The sequence below is a fragment of the Vigna umbellata genome, chromosome 1 (assembly GCF_029865625.1).
Source record: "Vigna umbellata cultivar VRB3 chromosome 1, Vumbellata_1.0, whole genome shotgun sequence".
NCBI classification, from domain to species: Eukaryota; Viridiplantae; Streptophyta; class Magnoliopsida; order Fabales; family Fabaceae; genus Vigna; species Vigna umbellata.
In genome coordinates this window covers 58442118-58454784 of record NC_142165.1, presented here as the reverse complement: position 1 = coordinate 58454784, position 12667 = coordinate 58442118, and the positions used below count along the sequence as shown (strand labels likewise).

The following is a 12667-nucleotide window of genomic DNA, read 5'->3' as shown; positions in this document are numbered from 1 at the left end:
CAGGCCCGAATATGCCTCCCAACAAAGGTCGAGGGGCACTCCCTTCGCGCCTGCTCCTTTTGGAAGAAGATCCCTTCCCTTCCTTGTGGGACATCTTCTTCTTCTCAGAAGGACGAACATCCACGGTGGTGACCGCCTCAACAGACTGCTCAAGGTTCCTCACCAGAGTAAGTTGTGGAGCTTCAACCTGTGGCGTTACTTGGAGAACATTCGGACGACTCTTTAGGGTTTGGGTCGCTTGGATGGAAGAGGCCGATCGAGGGTCACGACCTTTGAAGGAAGCGCCACCCATAGTCTTCTTCTTTGAGGCGAAGAATTTGGTCTTCCCAGGAGGGACAAACATAATTCCTAAAAAGAAGACACAAACTTAGCTAAGTTAACGTCAAATCACAAAGTTAAACGATAAAAGGGAAACTATCATACTAAATGCTAATTGGTCAAAATCCTCATGGGTGAGGCATTCAACCAGCCCACGGGCAGATAACCAACAGGGGAGATCATTTATAATCTGAACTGCATCCGCTTTAGCTGGGCTTATGATGTCAAGCAGTCATGTCGTTATTTTACGAGGTTCCCTTGTCCAATAAAAGGGAAACAAGGGGAGGTCGACCTCGTCATGAAAATCCAATCGGCCATATTCTCTTATCATAACCTTAAAATATGTTGTCTTAAACCCTTTAAAAGAATCCAAATAAAGTTTAAATAATCACTTATTCCCACGGAAGTAAGGAACACCCATCCTCGTTTGGCGAGCGGCTGGATGCTGTAGTAATGAAGAAAAACGGGAACAATGAGAGTTATCCTCAAGGCGGAACAAACCACAACGAAGGCATGCATGCAAGCCCACCCGTTCGGGTGAAGCTAGGTGGGGGCGATGTTGAGTTCGCGTAGGACGACTGATTGGAAAGTGATGTAAGGTACTTAAGCAAACATTTGGGAAAAAAGGTAAGTACATACAAAGAAGAAATCTTCGTTACTTGATCTCTTCCCATGGTAGACTCGTTCATTCTTTTTACACATGGTAAACCTAAACGTGCATCCTCTACACACTACACAACGCACGACCGGTCGACCCACCATTCATATCCTTGTTTAGGATAAAACATGATGTATAAAGGCCGACCTTGTGAGCAGCCCATCCATAGCCACCAATGGTTGGATAACCACCAACAACAATCTCCCCATCGTCATCAATATCAACCCCCCCTCAACATGAAGGTCGATGGCTATCCCATTGATAGCCCTCTCGCCATAAATTAGGAGGGACTGAGGCTCTGAGCTACCCTCCCGCTCAGTTGTCTCGAGGTAAGAAGATGACACTGAGGTTGGAGATGAAGGCCGACCGCCCCTACTCGCCGAGTCCTTGCCGCCTCTACTCGATGACTCCTCAGACAAAAAAAGATGCACAATGCTCATTATTATTACCTTAGAAAAAAGAATGCGAAAAAAAAGTTGGACGGTAGGTAGAGCAAGAAGAAGAAGAATAGTGAAAATGACGAGACACCCACCATCCTATTTATAGAAAATTTTGAAAACCCGCCAACCCATTGCAGCCGTTGAAGTTAGCCACGATCAACAGTCTTGATTATGCGACCTTACCACTACCCGAGAACAATGCATCACGAATGCGCGACACGTGTCCTCCCGCCAAATTCCCCATTCAAAACGTGCAGGACGGCCCTGCCAGATTACATCGGACGACATAGTTGGAGGCACTCATGACAAATCCCAACCCCAACTATAGTTTCTAGGGCTTGGGGGCGTGTGTATCGTATGTCCTGACGGTCCTGGAAGATAGGGAGTGGTTGAACGACCTAAAGACATAAGACACTAGGAGCATAACAAAATCTCAATAGACCAGCCTGAACGGACATGAGCAAGGTCGGACGACCTAACCTGGTAACCAGTTCTTCCTAGAACAAAGTTAAAGGTAAGTATTGATTAGGTGTAATGGGCTGAGGTTGGATCGAAATTAAGGTTGCACTAATCTCAAGCTCATCTCAAAAACTATAAATAAATATCAAAGATAAGAGGTAGGTAATCACATTTACTGTGTATTTAAAATTATTATTCTGACCAGTACGAATTATTTATTGACTTGCATCGAAATACCTTTCACAGTTACTCGATCAATTGGAGTGAAAATAAAAACAGAACCAATATACAGTTATCCAAACTGACTTTAAAAAAAAATTATAAAAGTATTTAAAGTTAGACCCTACACCGGAAACAGTGTAATACAAAGCTAATAAATTATAGAATATAATTAATGCATGATTGCGATACTAAAATAATAAAGAATATTTTTTGTATTATAGAAAAGTTGTGAAACTACAAAACATATACATAATTTAATGATGCAAGTGAAGTTGTCTGTTATGATATGACGCTAACTGTTTGTTATACGTATACATCTCATTTAAATATTGAGTACGAAAAATCAGTTTGCAGAGAGCTCAACCTCAACACAAAAACCTATGCTTAAAAAATTAAATAAAAATTAACACCTATTTAGGTCAATTATTGACCATACTTGTTGGGTAAAAATAATTTAAATAATTCTAGAATATGTATATGGTAATTGAGAATCATGAAAATTGATTTTGCCTATATCAATATAATCTTAGTCTTATTATGTTAATCAAATATTTTTATTCTTTTCAAGAAATTTAAAGCACTCATTTTAACTCAACTCAAAATTAATGGTATGATTTTGAACTAACAAATGGCATTAGTATTACTATATAAAATTAATTTAATTATTTATTAGTTAACAAATAACATAGTTGTTGAGTTTATTGAGAATGAGATTGATCTAGGAAACACAATACCAGATAAGATATGAGTCAAACCATATGAGGGATTGACACCATTTTTTATCAAAAATCTTAAGACAATGAGTTAATGGGTCTTTCATCTTTATAAGGTGTTCTACCTTCTCATTTCTATTCAATGTAAAACTTAGACTCACACTTACATTCCCAATAGTAGTTAACATTTTTTATTATAAATGAAAATAAAGAAGATACTGGGATATACATAAATATGTTTAGATTTTTTTCATTCAAAACTTTAATTTTAATTATTGTATTTTAAATTTATAATGATTTTAAATTAAATTTGTCTATTTTAAAAGTTTTAAAATGAATAATTGGATAGACTATTACCATTATTTATATTTTATTTAGATGTATTTAAAATTATTATTTAGTGTTTATTTTTAATATGATATTTAGAACTGTCATTTATAGTTATATTTTATTAAACAAATGTATTGATGAAAATAATTTAAATGAACATCTACCATGAAAATTGATAACATTTTTTTATGTGATGCTCAAAATAAAAAAAAATATTACAATAAATATAAAGTAGATAATGATAAAATTATTGCATGAAATGAAATTAAGTTGGTTTAATGTGAGAATGTTTATGTATTCAAAATATTAAAACATATTATTGATTTGCTTAAGAAATTACATAATATCCTATAGCAAATATTGAACTCATGAGCATAACGCAACTCGCCAAAAACACACTACACCAAGAACGACAACATCGATACGATGACAACGAACCACAAAACCACTACCATCAGTCACCATGTAAATCCGTCGTCTCAATTTCTCTCAAATCGTTTCATACAAACGTAAAACTTACTCGCATTTCCATCTCCTGTTACAGTAAACATCTATAAACAAACAGGGCTTAGTTTTCGTGTTAAAAGAAAAACAGATGGAAGAAGAAACAAATTAAAACACTACAATTTTAAAAAAATAATAGCCATATCCGTTAAACTCATCAATATAGGATTGATCAAATAATTAAATCTAATAATTCATTTAATAACTCTAAGGTGACTTTCAAAAATATAGATGTTTAGCTATAGTTAGTTAAAATTAATTTTATCACAATGTTTTAGTTGCATTAAAAGTTATAAAAATTAGTTTTGCATTGATTTAAAAAAAATACTCAAAATAAAAATATATATAGATTACGTTCAAAATCAATCTTACAAATAGTTATGCAAATAAACACTTTTCAGTAAAATAAAATATCTAGAAGACTTAACAGATTGAATTAATGATTTTCATAGTTATTAAAAAACTATATATATATATATATATATATATATATATATATATATATATATATATATATATATATATATATATATATGGGGTTTGCTAACGCGCGTACGCCTGTTTTTCAGTTGGTACATTTTAGCAATGTGTACCGGATTTTAGTAGACAAAAATATCCTTATATATCATGGATTCTATGTTTTAAGGTTAAGGGTATTTTAATAATTTTCATTCTCAAAACTTAAAAAAAAAAAAAAAGAAACCCCCCAAACCCTTACTCACCTCTCTCAATTTCTCTGTCATCTCTACTGTAGCCCCAATTGAAAAAATCAGAAACACTTGTCTTTAAACAATTTGTCTTTCTAAAGAGTTGAGTCATTGACATATTCACCTTGAGGCAAAGGTTCATTCAACATCTCTTCAATTTCACCATCTTCACTAATTTCTCTAATTTCATCATCTGCATATGTTGAATCATCATCTCTAAAAAAACCCTCCAGGCCAATTACCAATTCTTTCGGATGTCATTATGCTTGTGAAAATTAGATAAAATTAGATAAGACAAAAATTATAAAATAAAAACTTATTATAAAATCATTTTTTGTAAGAAATTGTTTAACAACAAGTATTTCTGATTTTTTTCCAGGTCAATTACCAATTCCTTTATGCTTATGAAAATTGGATAAAGTTAGATAAGACAAAAATTATAAGATCAAAACTCATTATAAAATCATTTTTTTATAAGATTGTTTAACGGCAAGTGTTTCTGATTTTTTCAATTGGGGCTATAGTAGGGTGTTTCTGATTTTTTCAATTGGGACTACAATAGGGATGACAAAGAAAAGATTGGAGTGAGAAAGATGAAAGAGAAATGGTTGAGAGGAATGAGAGAGGTGAGTAAGGGTTTGGGGGGTTTCTTTTTTTTTTTTTTTTAAGTTTTGAGAATGAAAAGTATTAAAATATCCTTAACCTTAAAACTTAGAATCCATGATATATAAGGGTATTTTTGTCTACTAAAATCCGGTACACATTGCTAAAACCCTAAACCCTATATATATATATATATATATATATATATATATATATATATATATATATATATATATATATATATATATATATATATATATATATATATATATATATATATCATCAATTTCTTATAGAAGCTTTTCGTTACTTATTTTACATCCGACGTAATGTCAACATGAAATGAATAATATAATTTATGTGATTCATGAAAAAACAATAATTTAATTGTAACAAATTATAATAGCACTCGAGGGGAAAAAACATGTAATTGACTAATGATAATTTTTTTTCCTTTTAACATATATTGAAAATGTTAGAATCGATTAGATTAATGTTTAAATTCAATAATCAATTAATTAATCTTGTTAGTTAGGGTTAGTTAGAGTTCTCAATTTTCAGTTTTTTCTCTCAAGAACCTTATATATATGTATAGGGTTTTTTGTTCTCCAAAGACAATATGCAGAATTAATACACAGTATAGTAGATTTCTAAGTTCTTCTTACCCGGTTTTGGTAGTTTCTTCTTGATGCTTGATTCCTCCATGGCTAAGCTCTCTTCTTATGCGACACTCGAGCCTTTCTCTTTCCTTTGCACACCATTTCTAAAATGGTATCAGGTTTAATGTCTGCTATGCTTTCTTCCATTGTGTCAAAGTTCCTTCAATCATAATTCTTGTTTCATTCTTGGTATGATGGATCACATGGATCAGTCAACCAATCCTGCCAGCCATTTTTATCTACATCCTGGAAAGAGTCCAGGCCTCACCCTTATGTCTCAAGTCCTAAATGAGACAAATTACTTTTCTTAGAGCATAAACATGAGAAGAGTCATCCTTTCCAAAAACAAAATCAAGTTTATCGATGGATCAATCAAGAAACCTCAAAGCGGTGATGCTCTATTTAATGCTTGGGAAAGATGCAATATGATGTTCCTTTATTGGATTATAAAGACATTTTCTTCACAAAGTATAATATATGTTGAAGATGTCAAAGAATTATAGGATGAATTGAAGGAAAGATTCTCAAAAGGTGATTATTTCAAGATTTCTGACTTACTTCAAGATTTCTGACTTACTTCAAGATATTCACTCAATCAAACAAGGAGAAAGAAATGTAAATCAGTTCTTTACATATTTGAAGATTCTTTAGGAAGAATTAGAATCTCTTAGACCTATACCATGTTGTACTTGTAACATCCCTTGTAATTGTGATCTGTCAAAGACCTTTCTCAAATACAGAGAGATGGAGCATGTTATTTGTTTTCTAAAGGGGCTGAATGATACCTACAAACCTGTGAAACACAAATCCTCTTAATGGAGCCCCTTCCAACATCAATTGTGTCTTCTCAACATGCAACAAGAGAGACACGAAAGACAAGACAAGACAATGGGACCACCAACTAGAGTGCTGAAACCAAAATTCTGGTGAATACCTGATAAGAACAACCACCAGAAACCAGACCAGACCTGGAGGAACTAGGGACGTGGTGCTAGGTCACTTGGGCAAGGAAGAGAAATCCCAACTATGGAAAACAATGCTCCTACTACCACAAAATGAATCACACTGTGGATGAATGTTATTCTAAGCATGGTTACCCACCATAGTACAAAAGGAATGGCAGCACGAGTACCCGCGGGTATTTTTTAAACGGGTATCTGTGCGAGTAGCGGGTGAAAAAACACTTTGCCACTTTTTATAAAATCAAACCCATATCTGTCAAATTTCCAAATAATTCTACTATCAGTGTTGAACATGTAGGAACTATTCAATTTTCAAAGGAATTCATTATCTTTAATGTCTTAAATATTCTTCATTTTTCCTTTAACCTAATTTGTGTCCAAAGTCTGGCTAAAGACTTAAACTGCATTCTAACATTTTCTTCTAAGATGTGTTTGATAAGGGAGAACTCTACATTGAAGACGATTGGGTGTGTTAGTGTTTGCAAGTGTCTCTATTACTTACAGATTTTTCTCATTTTTTTTCAAGATTTCATTCATAAGTCTATATTTTCTTATGAACGTGTTGATATAAATTTGTGACACTATAAATTAGGTCATCCAAGACACAAAACTATAGAACAAATATGTAAAAATTTTCCTTATGTACAAATGACTTCTGATACTGTTTGTGATACATGCCACTATGCTAAACAACATAAATTGTCATTTCCTATAAGTACTTCTATGTCCACCGAATGTTTTGAAATAATTCATTGTGATATATGGGGTCCTATTTCCACTCCTTCTCTTCATCGTCATAAATACTTTCTTACTCTAGTTGATTATTACAGTAGACATACCTAGGCCTTTTTAATGTACAATAAAGGCCAAACTAGGGATTTGCTGCATAATTTTATTGTCACGATTAAAAATCAGTTTAATAAGATTGTTAAAATTATTAGATATGATAATGGACCTAAGTTTAATTGTGCTAATCTGTATGATTCTCATAACATTGATCATCAAAAGAGCTATGTTGAAACTCCTCAACATAAATTGTCATTTCCTATAAGTACTTCTATGTCCACCGAATGTTTTGAAATAATTTATTGTGATATGTGGGGTCCTATTTCCACTCCTTCTCTTCATCGTCATAAATACTTTCTTACTCTAGTTGATTATTACAGTAGACATACCTAGGCCTTTTTAATGTACAATAAAGGCCAAACTAGGGATTTGCTGCATAATTTTATTGTCACGATTAAAAATCAGTTTAATAAGATTGTTAAAATTATTAGATATGATAATGGACCTAAATTTAATTGTGCTAATCTGTATGATTCTCATAACATTGATCATCAAAAGAGCTATGTTGAAACTCCTCAACATAAATTGTCATTTCCTATAAGTACTTCTATGTCCACCGAATGTTTTGAAATAATTTATTGTGATATATGGGGTCCTATTTCCACTCCTTCTCTTCATCGTCATAAATACTTTCTTACTTTAGTTGATTATTACAGTAGACATACCTAGGCCTTTTTAATGTACAATAAAGGCCAAACTAGGGATTTGCTGCATAATTTTATTGTCACGATTAAAAATCAGTTTAATAAGATTGTTAAAATTATTAGATATGATAATGGACCTAAGTTTAATTGTGCTAATCTGTATGATTCTCATAACATTGATCATCAAAAGAGCTATGTTGAAACTCCTCAACATAAATTGTCATTTCCTATAAGTACTTCTATGTCCACCGAATGTTTTGAAATAACTTTTTGTGATATGTGGGGTCCTATTTCCACTCCTTCTCTTCATCGTCATAAATACTTTCTTACTCTAGTTGATTATTACAGTAGACATACCTAGGCCTTTTTAATGTACAATAAAGGCCAAACTAGGGATTTGTTGCATAATTTTATTGTCACGATTAAAAATCAGTTTAATAAGATTGTTAAAATTATTATATATGATAATGGACCTAAATTTAATTGTGCTAATCTGTATGATTCTCATAACATTGATCATCAAAAGAGCTATGTTGAAACTCCTCAACGTAATTTTGTTGTGGAACACAAACATCATCATGTACTTAACATAACACGTAGCCTTCTTTTCAATCCAATGTTCTTAATGTTTATTGAGTCAATCATATTGTAGATCTAATAAATAGGCTATCTTTCCCTTTTCTTAATGACAAAATCCCATGATCTAATGTGTGATGTTCCTCCCACTTATTATTTTAAAAATTAAAACAGAATTATGATTACTTTAATGAAATTATTACGTTTGAAAATTTTCATTAGTTGAAATGGAGATGAGTATATTTTGTGCGTTTTTGGTATTTAGAGGGAGGTTGGGTTGAGGGAAAAAAAAAAAGAGTAAAAGGCATCAAAGAGTCGTGGCAGCGCCACCATGCCAAGAAAGATGCCTATGATAGTGTATAGCTTCATCGATTGAGAGCCTTGGTGACCGAGAATCATCCTGAACTCCACCTTTCTACCTTCCTCCTTCATTCACCCATTAGTGACTCACAGATCAAACTTATTTACTCAACAACAGCATCAAGGGATATGGACATTTGTACCATTAATCTGGACATTTGTACCAATATTAATTCATGTCTGGGTAACTCTTGGTGATGCAGAAAGGCTTCTGAGTTCATGGCGATGCAGTGGGTTGAGTGAATTGGGCATGTTTGGAAATGAAGGTGGTGGGTGGATTATAAGAAGTGAGAGGTGGTAGAGAGAGGAGAACGGTGACATTTGGTGAAGGAAGGAAAACTCTGAAGAAAAAGAAAATTAACGAGTCACCCTGTCTACTATATTGTTCATAATTTTAACAATATTAGTAAAAAAGACCATTAAAACTTGATTCAAAGCGTAAAGAAAAAGAGAATATTGAAAAAATTGAAAGAAAATAAAAGACGAAAGTAACATTGAAGTCATTAAGTTATCTAATAAAAGTTCGTAATTATATTAAGCTATTGCTTGGGTGACATTAGTAATAGAAGCTCGAACACACTGTTCCCGCCATAAGTCCTAGGAGTCTACAGGTAAATTTATACTCTCCATTTCATGCATAAACTATCATGTTTTGGGATCATACTGGCTGTCCTAAAGACAGAAAAATGTTTAACTAAGTGCCATACACTAGTAGTTATAAACTAAAATGTCAAAATTGAGATTATGATAAAACCACATATGATAACTTCTATAGTTAATTACAATCTTAATTGTTAATTTTCTAATCCATGATTATTATTACCTTAGCACTTCCCTCACTTCATAAGAGTCAAATCTTACAAATCTTTAAACTAGCTATATAAAAACTACCAAATCACCAAAGCTGGAATTATAAAGACCAGTTTAACGCAGTTAGAGCCTTAAAACAATCACATTGATCCTCTGCCATTTGTGAAAGGAAAATAAAAACTAAACAGAAAAAAAAAACGTGGAACAACATGTAATTTGTGAGATGCCATCCACATGCCAGAAATTGTTTTACAAATGAATGAGCCAATGTATTAATAGTTTAATTAGGAGGCCTGATAAGGCAACCAAAATTTCAAACTGAAACGGATAAATTTAGCAATCCTCTTTTACAATACATTGTGGCTAAAATACATAATAAAGCATGAAATCGATACTCGAGCCACACCGTTCGAACAAACAGTGACAGTTAATCATCATCCTCGAGAACACTTCGACGCCTCTGTATCTGAAATGACAAAAAAATTAGCATGGTATATACTTCAGAAAATGATAATAGAAAATGTAACAAATATTCTACAAAACTTACTGTAACTTTAGTCTGCCTTGCAGTTTGAGTGTTTATTTGCTCCAGCAGTGATATGAGCCTTTCCTCAGAGACCTAAATATGCCATGAGTGTGTTAGAGGCATGGTAGATAAACAGATACTTCATAAAGTTGTTATGTTATATCTAGCAGGGTAAGCCGTAGGAAGTCTCACATCGACTAGATATACGACCAAATTATAATATATAAGTGGGTGCAAACCTCACATCACAAACCGGTTTTATGGGATTTAGGCTTAAATCCACTTCTTAATATAAGCCTCGGTTTTTGGGGTTTAGGCTTAAATCCACTTCTTAATATAAGCCTTGGCACAACGATAAAGTTGTTGCCTAGTGACCTGGAGGTCACGGTGTTCAAATCTTGGAAACAACTTTTTCATGTGCAGGGGCACGCATCCATCCTCACCAAAAGCCACTAAATGGGAGCCTCATGCATCGGGAATCTCTTTATACACTTATACCTAGAGAAGTGATTACCCCAAGAAGCAACACTAATATTCCATCTAAGTAACACATGGAAGATAAGAACGCTAAACATAATTAGCAGTTGTCACTTAATTGCATAAAATGCAATTATAGACTGAGGACCTATTATCAGTTGGCCAAAGAAATAAATGATGCAACTACAACTTCACTGATCAAACAAAAATACATCATACCATAAAGTACATAAAGTTTAAAATAAGAATATGGCCTACAATTGGTGATAAGCAAAAGACTTAGCAGAAAACAAGATCCAACATACTTTTTCAGTTATCTGACCCATTTGAGCAGCTCTAAGTATAACATCTTCGACACCCCTTGCTTTCTCAGGTTTCACCAAAGCAATTCGAGCGACTGCATACAAAGACAGAAGAAATTTGAAATAATGCATGAAATCTATTCATGTCTGCCCAATTAATTGACTAAAAACCTTAAGATAATACCAAGATGATGACTAATGAAGTCCAAACAAAAATCAAAAGGCCAATTAAACAAATAATCCCTATTACACCTATACAACACAATTTCTCCAATTCCACACTACATTATTCACTATTTATTTTACAAAGCAAAAGTACCTACTAAACTTCAATATCCACAAAATGATACGGCACATTCCAAAAGCCAGTATTAAAATACTTCATAAGATTTCCAACACTTCGTACGTATCTCGGATTGAAACTTATTTAGGCACAAAAATCTACGAGTTACCCAAATATACTAATATCTTCTTTCAAAAGTGAGCGTTTTGATAAATAATTTGCAGGTAGAATTTAGGAAAGCAACACAACTACAATATATAACATCAATAAAACCTCCCCAAAATGGGTCTCTACATTCATAGATGCATGCACGACTAATAGAAGAATTTAAATTTTGACATATACCATCACAAACCACAAAATATTCACTTTTATTTTCTACCAACAGTACAGCACAAAACACATCCATGTATTTTTTTTTAACACAACCATTCAACAAAGTAGTAAAGGAAATAAAGAGAATCATTCGTATGCATATGTTCACTAAGACAGAAAAAATTGCTTACGCCTTTCTCGCGCTTCAGCAGACAATATCTGACTAAGCATCATCTGTCTTCGTTCCTCAGCCTCCCTAAATTAATTGTTTATCCATACATATCAATAAGTGATTTTACTCCAAGGGCAAGAATAATAAACATAAATAAAAGATGACCAAGTTTGTGAGGCAAAATAATCAGCTTATTACAACACAAAAAATCTACATTCATAAACTAACACCTCTTTGCATCATCCTGAGCCTTCTCCTGTTCAGGGTTCTGTTGATTTCCCTACAAATCAGCAAAAATAAAATAATTGCAAGAAAATTATCAACCTTTAGGATGAAAAAATAAATAATAGAGTAAAAAGCAATTATCTCTAACCACGCCTCGGCGACCCATAAGCTCCTGCATCCTTCTCTGTCTGATTGCCTCCAACTCAGGATCAGCCTGAAGCAGAAAACAATTAATTAATTAACTAGTAAGTAATAATAATTAAAATTTGCAGAACCAAAAAGTGTTGGTAACAGGCAGTTTTAGGAGCGATTCCATTGAGTGTTTTCGTTGGAAGAGCAAAAAAGCGCAGAGGCATAAGAAAGTAGATAAGAGGTTAACAATGGAATGAGAATTGGGAGTACCATTTGGTTGGGTGTGCAGAAGAAACCCTAGTGAGTCTCTGATGATGCAGTAGGAGGAAGAGGAGGTCGCGTTAGCAATAAGCGGTTGTGTGTGGCCGATCAAATCAGTTTGTTCTCTTATTCCAACAAAGCTCTACGCTATAAACTTTCACAA

At 33.3% G+C, this 12667-nt stretch overlaps 1 protein-coding gene across 1 annotated transcript; it reads right to left on the bottom strand.

The window, feature by feature from the left end:
• Positions 1–9998: 9998 nt before the first annotated feature.
• On the bottom strand, positions 9999–12667 carry LOC124840396 (double-stranded DNA-binding family protein). Its single transcript, XM_047316448.2, has 7 exons — positions 12514–12667; positions 12260–12325; positions 12117–12166; positions 11906–11970; positions 11120–11211; positions 10359–10430; positions 9999–10277 (listed from the first exon to the last, which is right to left on the bottom strand). The coding sequence occupies exons 1-7, from the start codon at positions 12514–12516 to the stop codon at positions 10239–10241; spliced, it is 387 nt and encodes a 128-aa protein (XP_047172404.1). The 5' UTR covers positions 12517–12667; the 3' UTR covers positions 9999–10238.